General features: G+C 44.4%; 1 protein-coding gene across 8 annotated transcripts in view; it reads left to right on the forward strand.

Moving 5' to 3' along the window:
• Positions 1-19541, forward strand: part of RASGEF1A (RasGEF domain family member 1A) — a 759117-nt gene that overhangs the window by 724010 nt on the left and 15566 nt on the right. For 6 of the 8 annotated variants that reach the window (XM_075349030.1, XM_075349031.1, XM_075349036.1 and 3 more), the window contains one exon: positions 17461-17640. In XM_075349030.1, the coding sequence (XP_075205145.1) occupies positions 17467-17640 (174 nt within the window). In that variant the 5' untranslated portion in view covers positions 17461-17466. The other 2 variants (XM_075349028.1, XM_075349033.1) reach the window with 2 other exon arrangements.

Here is a 19541-nt window from a genome sequence, read left to right on the forward strand (position 1 = left end):
GGTGGAGGGTATGTATAGAGCGGACACATGTGGAGGAGGGTACGAATAGAGCGGACACACGTGGAGGAGGGTATGTATAGAGCGGACACACGTGGAGGAGGGTATGTACAGTGCAGGAGCACATTTCTGGCCCATGCACAGATCCCCTTGGAAGGCCTTGTTGATTGCACTTGTGGTTACTCCTCCTCCTCCGATGATGATGATGATGATGATGATGATGGAGCAGGTGCTGTTTTGCTTTGTTTTTTCGATGATAAACAAGTCAGGAATTTCCCCGTTCTTCCTCTGTGTTTTTTCCACACTGCTTCTCCTGTACAGACAGTTCTAGTGGTTTTCAGCCTTGCACACTCTTCTCCTCTTTGATGGACTTCTCCACTTTATTGCAGGAAGTGTTTGCTAAATTTAACTCTTTAAATGGGGCAAATAAGAAATAATATCAGCTGAGCAAGTGCAGACAAATCCGGTTTGTAGTGATGACAATGAAAACATTAATTATAAAGTCGCTCTGACCAGATGAATAGCAGCCAGGAATTAGGAGAAGGAGCGGTGACAACGTGCTGGTCAGCCTCGTCCATCTGCTTCTGGCCCAGGGACAGTCGTCCAGTTGTCCACATACTCCGTCTGTCTCTGTGTGAGTAAGGGTCTTACTGAATAATGGAAGTGTGCCTTGTCCTCTAATTTCATTGTATTTTTGCACGTGCCTCTGATTGTAGCATGGCAATGTGCTGTTCATCGCCTTACCAATCCACTACGTGATGTGGGTCCTCTTCTAGCATGGCATCCTTACAATAGGTGCTTCTTGAGGGCAGTCCTGTGCTCTCTGCGTCCTGGTCGCTTTTGTGCTTAGTCCAGTTGTATATCACACTGCTGTATAGTGGAGACCTCGAGGTCAGTCACGGTCGCCATTTACAGCATTAGTGCTGACAACTGTGTGGTCAGTACATGACCCTAATTGTCTCCCTGCCAGTTCCCTCCAAATAAATGATTCCAGATCATGGTGTGAGTGTAATGAATATAGCTGATGGAAATGTATATGGCTTCCAAACTTTAAACGTAATTTAAAAATTACCAAAAACTAAGTGTTTGTATGGAGCCCTTCCTTGCAAAGGGTTAATTGTGACATCACGCTTCACTTCCGGAGTCTGGTGGAGATGTGACTGTTCTGGAGGAGCATCGTGTATTCCATTCATTATCAGACAATATCTGATTATAAGCGCCATTTCTACTAGATTATTCCTATATAGCTTTATGTACAGTCTAGACTTCTTGATGACCATGGGAATTAGGTCATTGGCATTTCGAAGTCTATAGATTATGTTCTGCTTTTCTGGATAAACAGCAGAAGTGACTTCCCTGACAACTCAATAGTTACTGTAGATGTTGGAAAACATGAAGCGCCTTGTATTGATGTAGACAGGAATATTGGGTTCAGGGCTCACTATTAGAGAGCTACGGTAGGTGGAAGCTTTGTGTGGAGCAGGGACTTGTGTCCATCATTAGTCCTTGTTAGACGTCTTATTTTGGGAGGGTCACGTTGACCTTTGGAGCTTTGTGTTATATTGAGCTTCCTTAGCTTGGTGTCTGAAGCTCCATGGAAAGCGTGGGATTATTGTCCTAACCTTTCGGTGGGGTTGTAAGCCATTCAAGGTGTTTTTTTCTCACGCAGTGCTCAAGTGCTGGTGACCTTTGTTCCTTTCACTTGTTTAGCTTTAGGAAGCACAGATCTTATTCAGCTTCATATGTTCGAGGTTGCTTTGATGTGGGTCGTGAATAGATGTTTTACCAAAAAGGAAGAATGATAATTGAAAGTGATTGGGTTACACACAAAATAGTTTTAGAGTGGGACATTTCTAATTTACCATCGTATGGTATATTGTGATGACGCATGCCTAGGCAGAAATTGGGGATTGTGATCAGTATACCTACTCTACTGGGTTCTCCGGTTTCCTCCCACACTCCAAAGACATACAGATAGGGACTCTAGATTGTGAGCCCCAATGGGGACAGCGTTGCCAATGTATGTAAAGCGCTGTGGAATTAATAGCGCTATATAAATGAATAAAATTATTATAATTATTATTACTACTACATCCATACAAAGGTTACTGGCAGATTTCTGCACATCACCAGTGACGAGCAACTGTATGAGAATGTGACCACTGCTCGTTTACGCCCCTATTACATGGGCCAGAGCAAACTGTATGGGGGACGGATCGTTAATATGATCTTTTGTTCCCCATACCGTTTGCAAACTATCAACATCCTTTGCTTAAACAAGCGAGATGTGCTGCTGACAACAATTATCTATAGGCCGCAGAAAAGATGCAACAAGATAACAAACCCAGGTTGTGTTCAGTCAATAGCTGATTCCTGCCATGTTAAAATGGACCAAGTGTCCTTCCAATCGCCCTTTCTGCTTATTTTTGGCCATAATAAGAGCATTTAAAGGGAATCTGTCAGTAGGATCGAGCCTCCTAAACCGTCTATATTGGCATGTAGGTCATATGATGCCGACTACAATGGTACCTTGATATCTGCAATACGATGTCTTATTCCAAAAAAATCCACGTTTTTCCTATTTGTAAGTGAATTTTTCCAGACTATGGTCTGGACAATGATCTGCATGAGAATCTGCCTCCAGGGATTATTTTATATAGAAGGGGACATTACCAAAGTGATATGTAATGGCCACTCTCTGTCTCCTGATCTTACTGCTGAACTGTGTGTGATTATACAGTATATGTAATGGCCGCTCTCTGCTCTCCTGATCTCATTGCAGAGCTGTGTGTGACTATACAGTATATGTAATGGCCGCTCTCTGCTCTCACTGCTGAGCTGTGTATGATTATAACTGACACATCTGCAGGTTCCTCTCAGCCTCGGCTTCCATCTCACAGGCAGCCAGATTGCAATACTGTAGCAATACAGCGGAGCTGTGAGAGCTGCAGCTGCTAATGTGTTTGTAAGAAAACAAAGTTCTGCTGTGCTGTGTTAGTTACATGTCTCACACTGGTAACTCCCCCTTTCATGTAAAATAAGATGGATGCAGATTCTCGGGGAGATCAGTGTCCGGCCCATAGCTTGGAACAGCACCTTTTAAGTAAAAGCAAAACATGGATTTCTCTGGAATAAAACATTGGATCGCCGATATCACGGTGTCATTTTATTCAGCTTCCTGTGACATATATGCCCATATAGACAGCTTAAGGCCGCTTTACACACTGAGATATCGGTACCGATATCGCCAGTGTGCGTACCCGCCCCCATCGGTTGTGCGACACAGGCAAATCGCTGGCCGTGTCGCACAACATCGCCCAAGCCCGTCACACGGACTTACCTTCCCTGCGATGTCGCTGTGACCGGCGAACAACCTCCTTTTCTAAGGGGGCTGTTCGTTCAGCGTCACAGCGACGTCACAGCAGCGTCACTGAACCGCCGCCCAATAGAAGTAGAGGGGCGGAGATGAGCGGGACGTAACATCCCGCCCACCTCCTTCCTTCCGCATAGCGGCCGGGAGGCAGGTAAGGAGAGGTTCCTCGTTCCTGCGGTGTCACACGGAGCGATGTGTGCTGCCGCAGGAATGGGGAACAACTTTGTTACTGCTGCAGTAACGATTTTTGAGAATGGACCCTCATGTCACCGATGAGCGATTTTGCACGTTTTTGCGACGATGCAAAATCGCTCATAGGTGTCACACGCAACGGCATCGCTACAGCGACCGGATGTGCGTCACAAATTCCGTGACCCCAACGAGATCACTTGAGCGATGTCGTAGCATGTAAAGCCACCTTTAGGAGGATTGATTTACCTGACAGGTGCCATTTATTTCTCTTGCCATACAAGCACAGTATTCCAAGCAAGCAATCTCCAATAGAATATTGCCCAGATTTCCTCCATTGGCTGCAGAGCTGACATTTTTCCCTGCACACCCACGTTACTATGTGAAAATCCTCCATTTTCATTTTTTAGCCAGAACAGTTATCTAAATCTATTGCTCATACCCACTTCTATTACATATGGTAGATGCATTTTTTTTCTATTTAAAAGCTTCAGCTGTCTCATCTACTTACCTTACTCATTCTTGAATTCTACATTATTTATCCGGCCTGAACTCCCCTAAGTAAATAATTTACAGATTTGTGAATTCATTAAACTGTTGCATGGTGTAAGATGGTAAATCTATGTATTATTTATCACCATAAAAGCTAAATCCCAAATTTTCTGCATGACATTTCCCCCCTTCTCATTCCTGGTATAGATTTATTTTTGTTGGGGGGGTATTCATGAGGGTTACATTTTGAGTATTTACTGAAACTTTTTTTTTTCTATTTTTTAAATCAAACCGATACACAAGAACTTAGGAATTGTTGTTGTGACCATCATGTATGGGAGATTGGCTACATCATAGTCTGGCATCGGTATAAGTAGACATACCATTACCCAAAGGGAAATATAAATAAGGATGTGTCATGGCTCCACTCCGGGGTTCACACCGGTGATCTCTGGTTGTTGGTCGGTTTCCCTCTTGGTTGGACCACAGCCTGTTTTGTGTTGGGCCAACTGCTGAAGGATCTTTTCTTTCTTTCTTACGCTTTGCCTTACTGTTCCACTTCTATTTAGGTTTGTGCGCTGTCTCGGTTGGTTTGCCCAGTCACATTTTGGGAGGTGCTATTTACACTCACTACTCACATACCCTAGTGCTGGCTTTATTTCTGGATTTATAGTTGCCTGGAGTCCCAGCTCCTCAGTTAAGGCTTTCTTACGTAGACATTGCTAGTTCTATTCCCTGCAGTTTGTGTGAATCCGTTTACAGTTTACTCCTATTTGGTGTAATCCAAGTTTGGGAGGGTTTACACGTATTCTGTTTATTCTTTTTGGTGTCTTGTATTTCATCAGTCCTGAAGGACTGTATTAGCACGTGCCTAGCCTTGTGTCACCCTCCGCTTGTGTGTACTTCAGTTATGTTTATTGTTTTTGTTTTACGCTTGGTTTATAGCTTAGAGTGCAGTGAAGGTCACTCAGGTCCAGCCGTCGACTAGTGGGGACGCCATTATGTGATCTTAGGGTGCCAACCTTCACTGTCAAGCAGGGAAAAATCCGGATCCGCACGGTTTGAGAGCCCGATCCGAGTCCGACCAGTACCCAGGATTCGGGGTGCACGATCTGGATCCGTTTTTTTTGTTTTTCTCTCCCTCTCCCCCCCCCCCCCCCCCATTGATTTACATGGCCACGGATTCTGGCTCGGATCCGGACTTCTACTCCAACCCGATCCGGAGACCCGGATTATGACCGATCCGCTCAACTCTACTTTTTAGTCATTGGACATAACAAATAAAGGTTTCTATTAAATGACTGCAAGCAGAAAACATATTAACATCGTATATATTTACATTATGCAAATAATTGAAAGATAATGCTAACTCCCAAGTATTACAATAGGTTTCTGTTTTAATTCCTCATTTGTGTATTTTGTGACAATTATTCAGAAAGAAAAAGAATGGTCGTTTTTGGATGATTTGTAAAAGAACAGAACGTAACATCCATTAACTATGTCATTGATCACCCACAAGAGATGTATGTGTTATTTCTACCTTAGTGTTGGCGCTGTATTTTGTGTACCACCACAATTCTAGCTGCCTGGCAGTTGGGCGGAGGCTTGTCGCAATGCTTCCAGGCGATATTTGCTTAGTGAAATGGAGCATATTTGCTGTAATCCACCTGGCGCCAGCGAGCTGTCATCTTACACACAGCACTGGTGGAACAAGAACTTTGATGTCATTTAAGAGTAGGAATGATTTGGATATTAAAACAAAGAATGTGGAGATGCTGGGAATGCTCGGGCTGTCACCATCATTGCTGGACAGACTTAGCTTGTTTTATTGCTATGAATTTTCTTTATAGTGGGAGTGGACAGATTGTTACTGACAGTGCAGTTGTGAGTACTCGGGGTAGTATGCGCCTCCCCATGACTCGTCTGCATGGAAATAGTTTATTTTCTTCAGTATTTACTAATTCTTCATATAAAGTGTGACATCTATAAATGTCATTCATTACAGAGTGATTTTCCTTATGGCTCTGTGGTCACAACACAATCCGCCTTGCTTGACTTGAACAGATGCAAACTTTAAGAAGCTAGGGTCTGAGTTAGAAACAGGACCCCTAAAGTTATGTCACTTGGGCTTTCTGGGAGGGTCAAACATTTTCTTCTTTGGCCGTTTTGGGCAGGACGTACAGTATTTGAGAACCCTGTTTCTTTTCTTTCAATATTATGCTTCTTTTGCAGTCTTTTATCTTCATAGCTGAATTCTTCCACTGATGTCTGCTTCTGATACTATAAATACCCACATGTCTATTGTTTAGTGTGAAGGCTGCAAAGGTGTGGCCATGACACCAGGCCTCGGTAGTCCTAGTCACTAACAGCAGAGAAGCTTGTTTTATGCTAGGTTCGCACACTGCGTCTTTTTGACGCTGCGTTTTTGTGCGTTTTTGGCCGCTAAAAACGCACCTGCGTCGAAAAAAACGCATCAAAAAACGCATGCGTTTTTGCCGCGATTTGGTGCGTTTTTGGCTGCGTTTTGCTGCGTTTTTGATCTCTGCGTTTTTCTGCGTTTTTCCAATGCATTGCATTGGGGGAAAACGCAGAAAAACGCAGGAAAGAACTGACATGTCCATTTTTTTTTTAACTCAAAAACGCAGGTGAAAAAAACAGATGTGTGCGGACAGCAAAAATGAAAACTCATAGACTTTGCTGGGGAAGCAAAGTCCTGCAGTTTTGAGGCCAAAAACGCACCCGAAAAACGCGCAAAAACGCCGCGAAAAACGCACTGTGCGCACATAGCCTTAATGAGGGATTTGAGAAAGCGGGAGCTGGTATGGATCGTCTACATGGACACTGAGTGTAAGGCGGGCTTTGCACGTTGCGACATCGCAAGCCGATGCTGCGATGTCGCACGCGATAGTCCCCGCCCCCGTCGCAGGTACGATATCTTGTGATGGCTGGCGTAGCGAAAATTATCGCTACGCCAGCTTCACATACACTCACCTGCCCTGCGACCGTCGCTCTGGCCGGCGACCCGCCTCCTTCCTAAGGGGGCGGGCCGTGCGGCGTCACAGCGACGTCACACGGCAGGCGGCTAATAGCGGCGGAGGGGCGGAGATGAGCAGGATGTAAACATCCCGCCCACCTCCTTCCTTCCGACATAGCCGCCGGCGGCAGGTAAGGAGATGTTACTCGCTCCTGCGGCTTCACACACAACGATGTCGAAAGTGACGCCGGATGTGCATCACTTTCGATTTGACCCCACCGACATCGCACGTGCGATGTTGCAACATGCAAAGCCGCCCTAAAGGGGAATTTGTATTGTTATTTGTATTTATTATTGTTATTTGTATTGTTAAAAATTCATATTTTACCACTTTTTTAAGTTTCCAAAAGCCACCAACCACGTCAAGGTGTACTTTTAAGGCCCCCTTCACATGTCAGTGAAAAATACACACTTTTTTCACTGACATGTTAAAGTTGCCTTTGTCCCTCCGTGTGCCGTGATTTTGGCACACGTGGAATCTCCGTGTGCTATCCATGATAATATTCGGAGATCAGGCACTTATACTCAACTGTCCACGCCGCTGCTCTCTGTGGTACTGCTATCTCTTGCGATACTGTGTCCGGCCGCCGCTGTCTCCCCTCTGTAGCTGCTTCCGTGTCAGCTGTGCCGTGCATATGTATGAGCATAATTAGCCGGCCTGGAAGCAGGAGACAGCAGCGGCTGAAGACAGCATCACCAGAGTCAGGTGAGTTTAAAAAGCTTTTTATTTTAAATGTACATGTTTTTTCTGGTACGTGTTTCACGGATCACACCATTGTGTGGTCCGTAGGACATCAGTGATGCCGGAGAAAAACGGACTTGTCTGTGCGAAACACACGGACACACATGTATGATGAATGGAAACATGTCAGTGAGAATTCACTGATGTGTGCGCTGATCTATTGATTATAATAGGTCTCCGTATGTCCGTGATTCTGGTACGTATAAACACTGCAACATACGGTATGTACCAGAATCACTGACGTGTGAAGGGGCCTTATACAGATGGTTCCCATGGTTCACAGGGTTACATGCAAAACCAGCAAACTTTCCATGCACCTCTATTTGGATAAAAATGCAGGATTTGTACTGGTTACAGTGGCACATAGTATAATGAGCAAAATCTGATATTTTGCCATAGGCCGGAATTTCTTTTCCCACTTGTGAATTGAGTGCAGTTTTTTTTCAGAACAAATAAATGTTGTTTGATCCCATCCCATGATGTCCTCTAAAATGTTACTAGTGGCGGCCATAAGAGCATCTGGCTCCTGGACACTGCTGAATTTACACTGAATCACCTAATACAAGGTTATAAATCACCTAATATAAGGTTATAAAGCAAAGTCATCAGTGATAAAAAACAAACAGAACTGCAGCTTAGCACAGCTGTAAAGTTATAGGAGTGACGATGGAAGAAACAAAAGAATCCTTGGATATTTGCATATAAATCGATACCTCAGTGCCATTCTTTTCCATGTTTTTATTGCAGACAAATGTAAGGTAGGTAGACTTGGGCATGGTGAATTATTAATGAAATCGAGAAGTAGTGCATACTTGTCCTGAGCGGCGTCTTACGTAACCCTCCTCTATGTCATAACACAGGCGATCATCAGGAATCCCGAGTTCCCATTCCAGGCATGTTTTACATTGAGTTCTTGTCTCGGAGCCTCTTCTTGTATGAGGAGCCTGGAATGCCGGAATCTGACAGCACATTCCAAGAATGGAAACTCACACACTGCAGCTGCTTTTTGTTTCCTTATTTTATCATTTTGATATCACTTCACAACAATTTTTTGTAAACCTGTAGAAAAACCAACAAAGAAAGGATTAAAGGAGTTTTCCAGGTTTCTGCAGTTATTCTATGTGACTATAGGTTAGCGATCCTGACAGTCTGCCTCATACACACTGTCAAGATTCTCAATTACCAGAACAAAAAGTGGTATTATGCATCAAATTGTTTGTGGTGTGGCTCATAGAGGGGTTTCTCCAGTAGGAGACCCCACACACCTCCTCCTCATCTGTCATTCATATGCACTTATAGGCTGTAAGGATATAATGTGTTCCGTTTGTGCCGTTGAGCATCACCGCAATGCTGATATTGATGTACCAATCTTTACCATTTTAATGGGTTTTCTATAATGCACTATAACAGAATACTACATTTGTTTGATCCTCATTTTTCTTATTGTTGAAACATTCTTTTTATGAAGACTCAGACCAATTAATATTCGTCAATTCATTTAGTCAGTGACAATCCTGAATGTGCAGCAGATACAAGTGAAGCCTCACCTATGCTCGCTGTGAAGCCCCCGGAAATTGCTGGCTGTTTGTCAGCACAGTCCCCAGCCGTATACTGTGCCTCACCTATGCTCGCTGTGAAGCCCCCGGAAATTGCTGGCTGTTTGTCAGCACAGTCCCCAGCCGTATACCGTGCCTCACCTATGCTCCCCGTGAAGCCCCCGGAAATTGCTGGCTGTTTGTCAGCACAGTCCCCAGCCGTATACTGTGCCTCACCTATGCTCGCTGTGAAGCCCCCGAAAATTGCTGGCTGTATGTCAGCACAGTCCCCAGCCATATACCGTGCCTCACCTATGCTCGCTGTGAAGCCCCCGGAAATTGCTGGCTGTTTGTCAGCACAGTCCCCAGCCATATACCGTGCCTCACCTATGCTCGCTGTGAAGCCCCCGGAAATTGCTGGCTGTTTGTCAGCACAGTCCCCAGCCGTATACTGTGCCTCACCTATGCTCGCTGTGAAGCCCCCGGAAATTGCTGGCTGTTTGTCAGCACAGTCCCCAGCCGTATACTGTGCCTCACCTATGCTCGCTGTGAAGCCCCCGGAAATTGCTGGCTGTTTGTCAGCACAGTCCCCAGCCGTATACTGTACCTCACCTATGCTCGCTGTGAAGCCCCTGGAAATTGCTGGCTGTTTGTCAGCACAGTCCCCAGCCATATATCCTGCCTCACCTATGCTCGCTGTGAAGCCCCCGGAAATTGCTGGCTGTTTGTCAGCACAGTCCCCAGCCGTATACTGTGCCTCACCTATGCTCTCTGTGAAGCCCCCGGAAATTGCTGGCTGTTTGTCAGCACAGTCCCCAGCCATATACCCTGCCTCACCTATGCTCGCTGTGAAGCCCCCGGAAATTGCTGGCTGTTTGTCAGCACAGTCCCCAGCCATATACCCTGCCTCACCTATGCTCGCTGTGAAGCCCCCGGAAATTGCTGGCTGTTTGTCAGCACTGTCCCCAGCCGTATACTGTGCCTCACCTATGCTCGCTGTGAAGCCCCCGGAAATTGCTGGCTGTTTGTCAGCACTGTCCCCAGCCGTATACTGTGCCTCACCTATGCTCGCTGTGAAGCCCCCGGAAATTGCTGGCTGTTTGTCAGCACAGTCCCCAGCCATATACCCTGCCTCACCTATGCTCGCTGTGAAGCCCCCGGAAATTGCTGGCTGTTTGTCAGCACTGTCCCCAGCCGTATACTGTACCTCACCTATGCTCGCTGTGAAGCCCCCGGAAATTGCTGGCTGTTTGTCAGCACTGTCCCCAGCCGTATACTGTGCCTCACCTATGCTCGCTGTGAAGCCCCCGGAAATTGCTGGCTGTTTGTCAGCACAGTCCCCAGCCATATACCCTGCCTCACCTATGCTCGCTGTGAAGCCCCCGGAAATTGCTGGCTGTTTGTCAGCACTGTCCCCAGCCGTATACTGTACCTCACCTATGCTCGCTGTGAAGCCCCCGGAAATTGCTGGCTGTTTGTCAGCACAGTCCCCAGCAGTGCAGTACTCGGTCACTCCGTGGCATAGATCCAACCTAAGGCTGGGCTCCATACACTGAGACTTAGTGAACCTGACTGATTGTAACTATTATCTAAAAGCTGGTGTCCATGCGATTGCCTGCAACTCCATGCATTGCTTCAGACTGCAGCTGGTTAAAAGCAATCCATGGTGCTACAGAAATCTGTGTGTAGCCCTAGGACTAAATCCATAGAGCTGACGTGTAGCAAGCATGAAATCAAGTGCCCAATTGTTTATGTCCATTACATAACAAGTCCAATTATTTTACATCTGACCCTACAATCGTAGTCCTAGGCTCTAACACATGCGGCAGACATTTCTGTGGGAACTCCGGTGTTAGATGTTCTAGTGGTTTATTCGGGAGTGCTCATGTTTTCTCTGAAGCCATTGGAAACTGTTCAAAACCACATGCATACTGTTGTTTTATCCTTTGAGGATAGAGAATATAATATCTGGGAAAGAAAAGACTCTTCTTTCTGTTACCACTGCCTGTACGGAGTGTAAAATCTGGCATTCATTACATACAGTTACAGTGGTTATATGCTTCTGCATGTAAAGAAATAGCTCAATATATAATATTTCTTAAAGTAAACCTGTCAGATCCCCTATGTCCTCCAGCCCAGCAGGATTCATATCTGTATGCCTAAATTCCCTGCCTAACAGCCCCGTGTAATGTTACTCACTAAAATTACACAGGGCTAGTATAGTATATTTAGTATATAGTATAAATATACTAAAAGTATTTATAAGATCTGCTGTTCCCATGGTAATTAGGCCTGTGACTAGTGGATGGTGCGTTAGGTCCCCCGACTAGTCAGCCCTCTTTCCATGTTATCAGCCCCTGTGAGCGTTCTAACATGATTATCCCCACCAGCTCCTGGAAATCTCGCACATGTGCGCATCTTTATTCACTCACATTGAGTCTCTGAAACCGGGTGTACGCATCCTCCAATAGAGGCGCACTGCACATGTCCAGAAACCGGGACGTGTACGCCTGGTGTCGGAGGCTCAATGTGAGTGAACAATGCATGCGTGAAATTTCCGGGAACTGGCGGGGATGTCTTCTGAGAAAAATCACGTTATAACGCTCACAGGGGCTGATAACATGGAAAGAGGGTCATTTAGTCGGGGGAACCAACGCCCCATCCACTAGTCACAGGCCTAATTACCATAGGAACAGCAGTGCCTTTAAATACTTTTTTCTTTTTAAAACATTGATTTTAGTGAATAACATTACACAGGGCTTGTTAGGCAGGGAATTTAGGCATACACTATGAATCCTGCTGGGCTGGAGGGCATAGGGGACCTGACAGGTTTACTTTAACTTATATTGCAGCAGGAACGCTTGTTTCTGTACTGTAGAGCAAGTGCACCCCGTGGCACCACTAACTATTGATTGTATACAAATTGCTGCATTTGGACGTATTGCTCATCAGATTTGTCCTTTTTTATCTAGAACCATTCTTTCCTTCATCCCCGAGCACTACATAATTTTCCTGTACTTTGTATTGTATGATTGTATTGTTAAGTAGCTCTACATAAAGCCGCTTTTGTATGTGGCAATCTGTAAGGACATTAGTCAGTGAATGGAGTGGACTGACTAACAATAAATACTTCCAAGTAGGGAACAGGCACACAAAGTACTCCACTTTAAAACCTCACTTCATGAGTTTTACGAAAATTACTTAATAGGCGCACACACCCAAAAACAAGCTGTGCTACTTGGCCATATTGTGGCTGCGTCACTCAAATCTAAGCCTCCAATTACAGTTTAGGGAGCTACTTAATGCATTGAGCCTTGGGATAGTCCGTCACTGAAGAACGTTCTGTCATACCTGTGCGATCCCAATAAATAAGTCGTTACTTTGGGACATAAGATGCTCCTCAAATTGTGAAGATGCAGTGACCCACACTTAAAGGACATGTTCTAATAATGCTAATTATGCAATCCGATCTTGACACACCTTGTATGTCCGCTAATTTGCAATAATGAGGATCCATATTATATAACTGATTGTTCTTGCATTGCAACAATCTTTATGTAAGTATAACAGTGCCGGATGATTAATACAAAGTCTGCATCTGGTAGCATAGAGAAAGAGATCTTTAGAAAAAGTATTTCTAAAAATCTTATATCGTATGCTAATGAGCTCGGGGACTAGTCCCAAGGGCATTGCTTCCCTGGCTAGTTGGCTCCATTAGCATATTAGTACGCTCCTGTGGGTGTGCTAACATGCTAATGAATGCGCAGCGTCCGATGATGATCTCACTCACCTCTCTGCCGCCATTGCGCCAGACACTGGATTTTGGCTCAGTGCTCATGATTCCGGAGTTTGTCATGTGCACTACTTCAGTTTGAAACCAGGACTCGTACACCCGGCTTCATAGTGCGCATGACCGAGACTCCGGGGTGATGCGCACTGCGCTGAAATCGAAATTTCTCTGGAATAAAAGATCAGATTACAGATATCAAGCTATTTTATTCAACTTTCTATATCCTGCATGCCCATTTAGAAGGGTTGATCCTATTGACTGATTCTTTTCAGGCTGTGGCTTCTTGGTGACTTTGGTCACTACTCATGTTACACAGTGAAAGATGACAGTATGCCACAGCTAAAACGCATAGTGCAACTGAATGGGGTCGCACTGAAGTCCACCAGATACTGTGACAAGCAAGTTGTAATAAAAAAATCCCAATGATTCTGACTTTTTCCGACTTGCTTGCGGTACTTGGCAGGTATCAGTGTGACCCCATTCACATGCTGGGATGTAGTGGCAACATACAGAGACCTTTTGCCATATGAGCTATGTTGCAACCAAGGTCAACCTGTTCCATCAGCCATTGTTGCACAACTATGACAATTCGCATTTATACCCTGTACATTTCGTAACACTATTCTTGGCCATGTAGGGCACAAACACTACATCTTCATGATGTTATAATAAATACAACCTAAACTAGAGCTCAGTGGTGATCTAAGTTAGGGTTTCAGAACTATAAGAGGTCTTAGTGTTGAAGCGTGGCTGTATAAGAACAATGCTGTGTTATACCTCTAACTTCAATCCATTCATGTATTATGCTGGGAAACTCTCGGACCACCCACTTAGTACACATGAGACCTGATGTGATAATAGCACTAATGGCCCATCACAACTCTGAGACATTCCAGGAACATAAACCTCCAGTAGGTTTTGGAAATGATTGATGCTCAACAACCTCACATCCAGCTATTAATATTTGTAATATACAATATGTATTAATATGACAGAATCTAATTTTCTCAGGGTAGAATAATACCAAAAGCAAAGAGATAAAACATTGTAAAATGGCAATTTTCCTTATTGTTACCATTTTGTTTCAAGAGAAGCTTTGAGCTATTTCAAGGTTCAGTCCTCAAGGAAGTTATTTATAGCAGAAGTATAAATATGCAATTGTCTGGAGACGTAATGTAGGCAGACAAGTAAGAGAATAGAATACATTAGCGAGTCACCATTATATATAGCCGGCCAGTTATCAGGTAAGCAGGCTAACCATCACATGAAATATGAAGTCTCCTGGCCATCAAAACCTTGTAATGGGGCTCGACCCTACTGGATTGACTTTGGTGAGTCCTTGGCTGATTTACACCCCCACATAACATTCATGTGAGTAAACTAGAAGATATTCATCACAAATGAAAAGCAAAATCTTAAAGTATTTTTTGGGTGTCCAGGACTAGATGTTCGCTTCTTTTTGGAATTCAGGATCTTTGCATGTTATAGGCTTTTCTCCTCAAGAAGGTTGGAGCATTGAGAATAGCGGAGGTGGAATTCCAGACGAGTTTTGGAGAATAACGTAACCTGTTGTGTTCTTCAGCTGTAAATAGCAACGTGCCATAGTGTCCACAAACATAGCTCTGGTCCTGACCTTGGACTTTGAAGCCTGTTTATGTGCTGTAACCAGACTACATTCCTTGTGCTGGAACCTCCATTGAATGAAAACAGACTGAATTCCTTCTGGGTATTTTTCAGCAAACGTTTTGACAAGTATGCGGTAAAGTCAGTGTCAAATATTAGCCATCACCAGCAAACAAGATACTAATGAATGCTCTGATATGTCAGATCTCATTGTAGGGCTTTACAATGTGGAATGTGGAGGGACAAGATGTTCTCAGGAATTAGAAGTGTAGTATTCTCTGCATGGGAGCCATTCAAGGAGACCGTCAAGGAATCAGTGATAGGGAGACAGAGACAAATATGTTCTTTCGGCTGTTAGTCACATTCTGTTCTCAGCGCTTCAACTTCGCAGATGTCTTTCATATTTTCATATATTTCTAGTTGAAAAGCAGCTACGGTATGTGAAATGTTTTATGCTCCTATGTTTTGCTCCTTCCTAGGGAAATAAGGATACATGTATGTGTTTAATAGACTATTTTGGAGGTCTACAAGATATAATTATGTATTTATTGCTTAACCTCTTTATAGCAGCATCATTAGCCACAATATAAGTTGGATTTCTGTCACACACACTTTTTGGCTGGTGGCACTGGCTTGTGAATGTAAACTTGAGTCCCTAGTAGACACCTCACAAACATGGAGAGAAGATGTATAAAAGTCCATGCTTGGTCATATTCATACCCAGGACTGGGTAAAAGTGCTAACATAATGGAAGCCTTTCACATTATTGTCAAGTCTGGTGTGGAGATATGAGCAGAACTCTGGTCCTGTGCCGTAAGTAGTTTGTGTCGGCCAGACGGGAATCCTGCAGACTGCCTCCTACCTGCAAATCTACCGATCAGTGGTCTCGGCACAACGTTTTGCATGCGTCACAAAATGACGTCATATCTGGCCTCCAAATCCGAAGACACACCTGGAATTCCGGAAGGTATCTGGCAGTTTGCAGGTATTCCCTCTGATGGCTACAGACTACATATGAAATTAATAAGTGAAAATTGTCTTATCCCAGGACTGAGGAAGTGGGGGCCACAAATAGCGGGGCACCAGGTGCTTGTGACCCTGCAATTAATGAATACATGAATTCCACTATTGCTACACACTTCAAAAATGTAAAGTCCTTTGTTAACATTTTTTGATCAAAAAATGAAAAAAGCCAACCAACCAGGCCAATGTGTTTCTCATTTTTGGAGGTCCCTGCTCTCCATGTGCCCAGAAAGGTGATCAGGGCTAGAGATCGAATCCAGGCTTTGCTTTTAAGTAAAACCTTTCTGTGACAGATGGGGGAATAACGACCCTCTCATTAGATCACTTTTTGTAAAGTTTTTATTTGGTGAGTGTATGTTACAGCAATGTATGTGCTAAATGGCAGTAATTATATAGGCCTTGTGTGGCCCGCATCTTTGGCATTGTAAATAGTGTATTACTAACATACAACACATAGAATTAACCATTTGAATATACTTGTCCAGACGTAAAGGGAACCTGTCCGGTGCAATATGCACCCAGAACCATGTGCAGCTCTGGGTGCATATTGCTAATCCCTGCCTAACAGTCCCTGTATACACTAGCATAGATAAGGAGATATTTAGAAAAAGTATTTCTAAAGATCCTATATGATATGCTAATGAGAGCAGGGACTAGTCGCAAGGGCGTTAGTTTCAGCGCTCATTTACCCTCTCAGCATGTTAGTACTCCCACAGGGGTGTGCCAACATATGCTATTCAATGCAGCATCACCAGCAGTAATGCTTGTACCTCTGTCCGCTGATCTGAATGCCCGACACTTATTGTCATGTGCAGTATGAAGCTGGGTGTATGCATCCTGGCTTCAGAGAGGTCTAGTGCGCATGACCGGATGTGCCAGGACTTCTGATCAGCGGACAGAGGTACATGCGTTACTGTTGATGATGCTGCATTGAATAGCATGTTGGCACACCCCTATGGGCGTATTAACATGCTAAGAGGGTGGAATGAGCGCAGGAACGAATACCCTTGTGACGAGTCGCTGGCCTCATTAGCATCTCATAAAAGATCTTTAGAAATACTTTATCTAAAGATCCCTTTATCTATGCTACTAGATGCAGGGATTAGCAATATACACCCAGAGCTGCTCCTGGTTCTGGCTGCATATTGCACCTAACAGGTTCCCTTTAACAACCATGGATTGATATTACTTGGCTTTTTGAATAGCCAAGCATTTGTGTTGTAGGGTTATAAAAAGGGAAATCTGGTGTTGGTATTGTTAGTGTGCCTAGTATTACTACTGTTTGACAAGGAATGCAATTTTTTGTAGTATTTATGTTAATATAATCCGTGCTCGAGAGAGAAAGCGTTAGGCCTCATTCAGACATCCATGAAACAGTCGGTGTACGGATCGTTATGGACGGACCGCCCGGTGTCTCCTGACCCAAGTTTCACAGTCTCATAATATGAGGCTGATGATTTTGGGCTGGGAGACACACACCAGGTCCATACTCTGACCCTGTTTACCATCGTCTGAATGAGATGTTATTGCCCACATTAAAATGAGTGGCACTCCTGGCTTACTATATTACACCCTGATTATGCAGGATGACCTTACTTTGGTCATGTAGAAGTGAGCAATCACCTGATTCTTATTTCCTAATGTTGCTTTGTGTCTCCCTAGGAAAGCATGCCACAGACACCAATATTTCCCAGCATGCTTGGTACTGCCTGTAGCGGACAGGTGCAGCCAGAAATGGGGGAGCAATGTGGAGATCCAGTATATCAAGATGGCTGTTTGGTGTCAGGGTCCTTGGAAGCCTTGATTGAGAAGCTGGTTCCCACGGTGGATTACTATCCGGATGTAAGTAGCCTGGTTTATTGCCCTATAGTGGACACAGTTTGCATGTTGTGAGCGGCTCTGTACCTCTGGTGTGTTAGTGACCAGTAGGCAATGGGCATTCATGATATGCCACTGCTGAATGTTTAGGGTCGGGACAAGTTGTCTGACATATTGCCCACGCCTGCTCCTTCTCCTCATCTTGGTGCCCCTGCAGTGTCCTGGACATGTGCACTTTATTTTATAATCTCCTCCAGTTGCATAAAGCTCCTCCGTTCATCCTTCTCGTCGTGACATCTTCGGTTTTGTAACCCTTTAAATGACTTCTTTGTTTATCGCTTGTTTTCTGCTCTTGTCAGAACAGAATGTGCTGTCCCTGAACCCAGCTACAAATATCCCATGGATGTGAAAGGTCAGAGAAGCTTTTCTCTAAGACACAATCGAATTCCTGCCCACATGCAGCAATAACCCTGCACCAACTTGTCGAATGTCTCTCTTTTCATCACGTGATTGATTGTGTTGCTAGGAAACCGAGCGATTTATGGTTCTTTTCTTCATTTCCCATGCACTGCAAAATGAACAATAACGTAACAAGGAGCTGGCAACAGGTGGAAGTCATGTCTGCTACGGAGAACAGCGTGCTTTATATTGCATCGTGATGGCGGGGTTCAAGAGTTATTACAGGATGCTTCAAACGGGGGCGCTGCCAGGGGCATGTGCCGGGTGCCAGAGCAAAGCCAATATGCAGCTTTGAACTGGCCATAGTGAGAGCAATATATTGACTCTTTTGTGCCGAGCTCCAGTTCGCCCTTCATACATGTGTATCTTATATTGTTCATCTTATATGTCTGGAGCATGAATGCAATGCTATAACCACGGTAAAGACTGACACAGTAAGGAGAAGCTGGAGGAATGTACCCTGCATAGTAACCACACATTCCTCGCCATACAGGGTCTTTATCGGCAAACGAAATGTGACTGCATTAATAAGTGTTGTACCAATAAAGGAAGCCATACTAGGACAGTGAGAGCACAGCTAAATGATAGCTTTTTCATTCACAATGCTTTTCTATCTGTATGTGGAAGCACAGAGCAGCCCATAGCAGTGAGAAAATCCAATCTAGTCACCGGGGAGAGAACGCCGCCAGGGCTTGCTACACTGACTGTGGGAAAAAAGCATTATAAAGCAAACAAACTGGAAGCAAACACGCAGTGCGGTGAGGAGCCAAGACAAATTCAGACAGAAGCGAGGCAGACGGGAGTGTGATTCCTGCCAGCAGAGCTGCTATCCCACACATTGCGAGGAGCCGCTCCCTGGGGGCATGTTACAGGTGTAATGCAAACATTAGCATTGCTTTTCCCAGAATCCTTCCTGCTATCCTTTGTCATGGCATGATTGGCAAGTCACAGCTCCAGGCTACTGGAGTAATGGAGTATTACTTTTCAAAAAGGTCTATTCAGCAAAATACAGAAGTTTAAATAGATTTTAATTTAGAAAGCTGGAGATATCATATTGGGTCACTGACTCTACCTGGGCTGGTAGCCCCTTTCTCTAAAGTTCTGCACGGTGCAGAGTCACTGAGACAAGCTTCTGACTTCTGACTTCTAGATTTCCACACCCCGACTGTGACTCCAGCATCAAAGCCGCAAAATTAAGAATAACAATTTACTGTAGTAAAATGTTAGAATCTCTATACAGTGGAACCTTTCTTAACGAGAACAATCCGTTCTGGGACTGTGCTTGTTAACCAAGTTACTCGTTCAGCAGAGCAAGATTTCCCATAGGAAATCATTGCAATGCTGACAATTCGTTCCACAACTAGTTAAATGTCCCATCCTGGTCCCCTATTCTATCATTCCACACATGCACAAACACACAAGCACGCACGCACACGCACGTATTATATGCTCACCTTACCTTCCGT

The sequence above is a fragment of the Anomaloglossus baeobatrachus genome, chromosome 5, assembly GCF_048569485.1.
Source record: "Anomaloglossus baeobatrachus isolate aAnoBae1 chromosome 5, aAnoBae1.hap1, whole genome shotgun sequence".
NCBI classification, from domain to species: Eukaryota; Metazoa; Chordata; class Amphibia; order Anura; family Aromobatidae; genus Anomaloglossus; species Anomaloglossus baeobatrachus.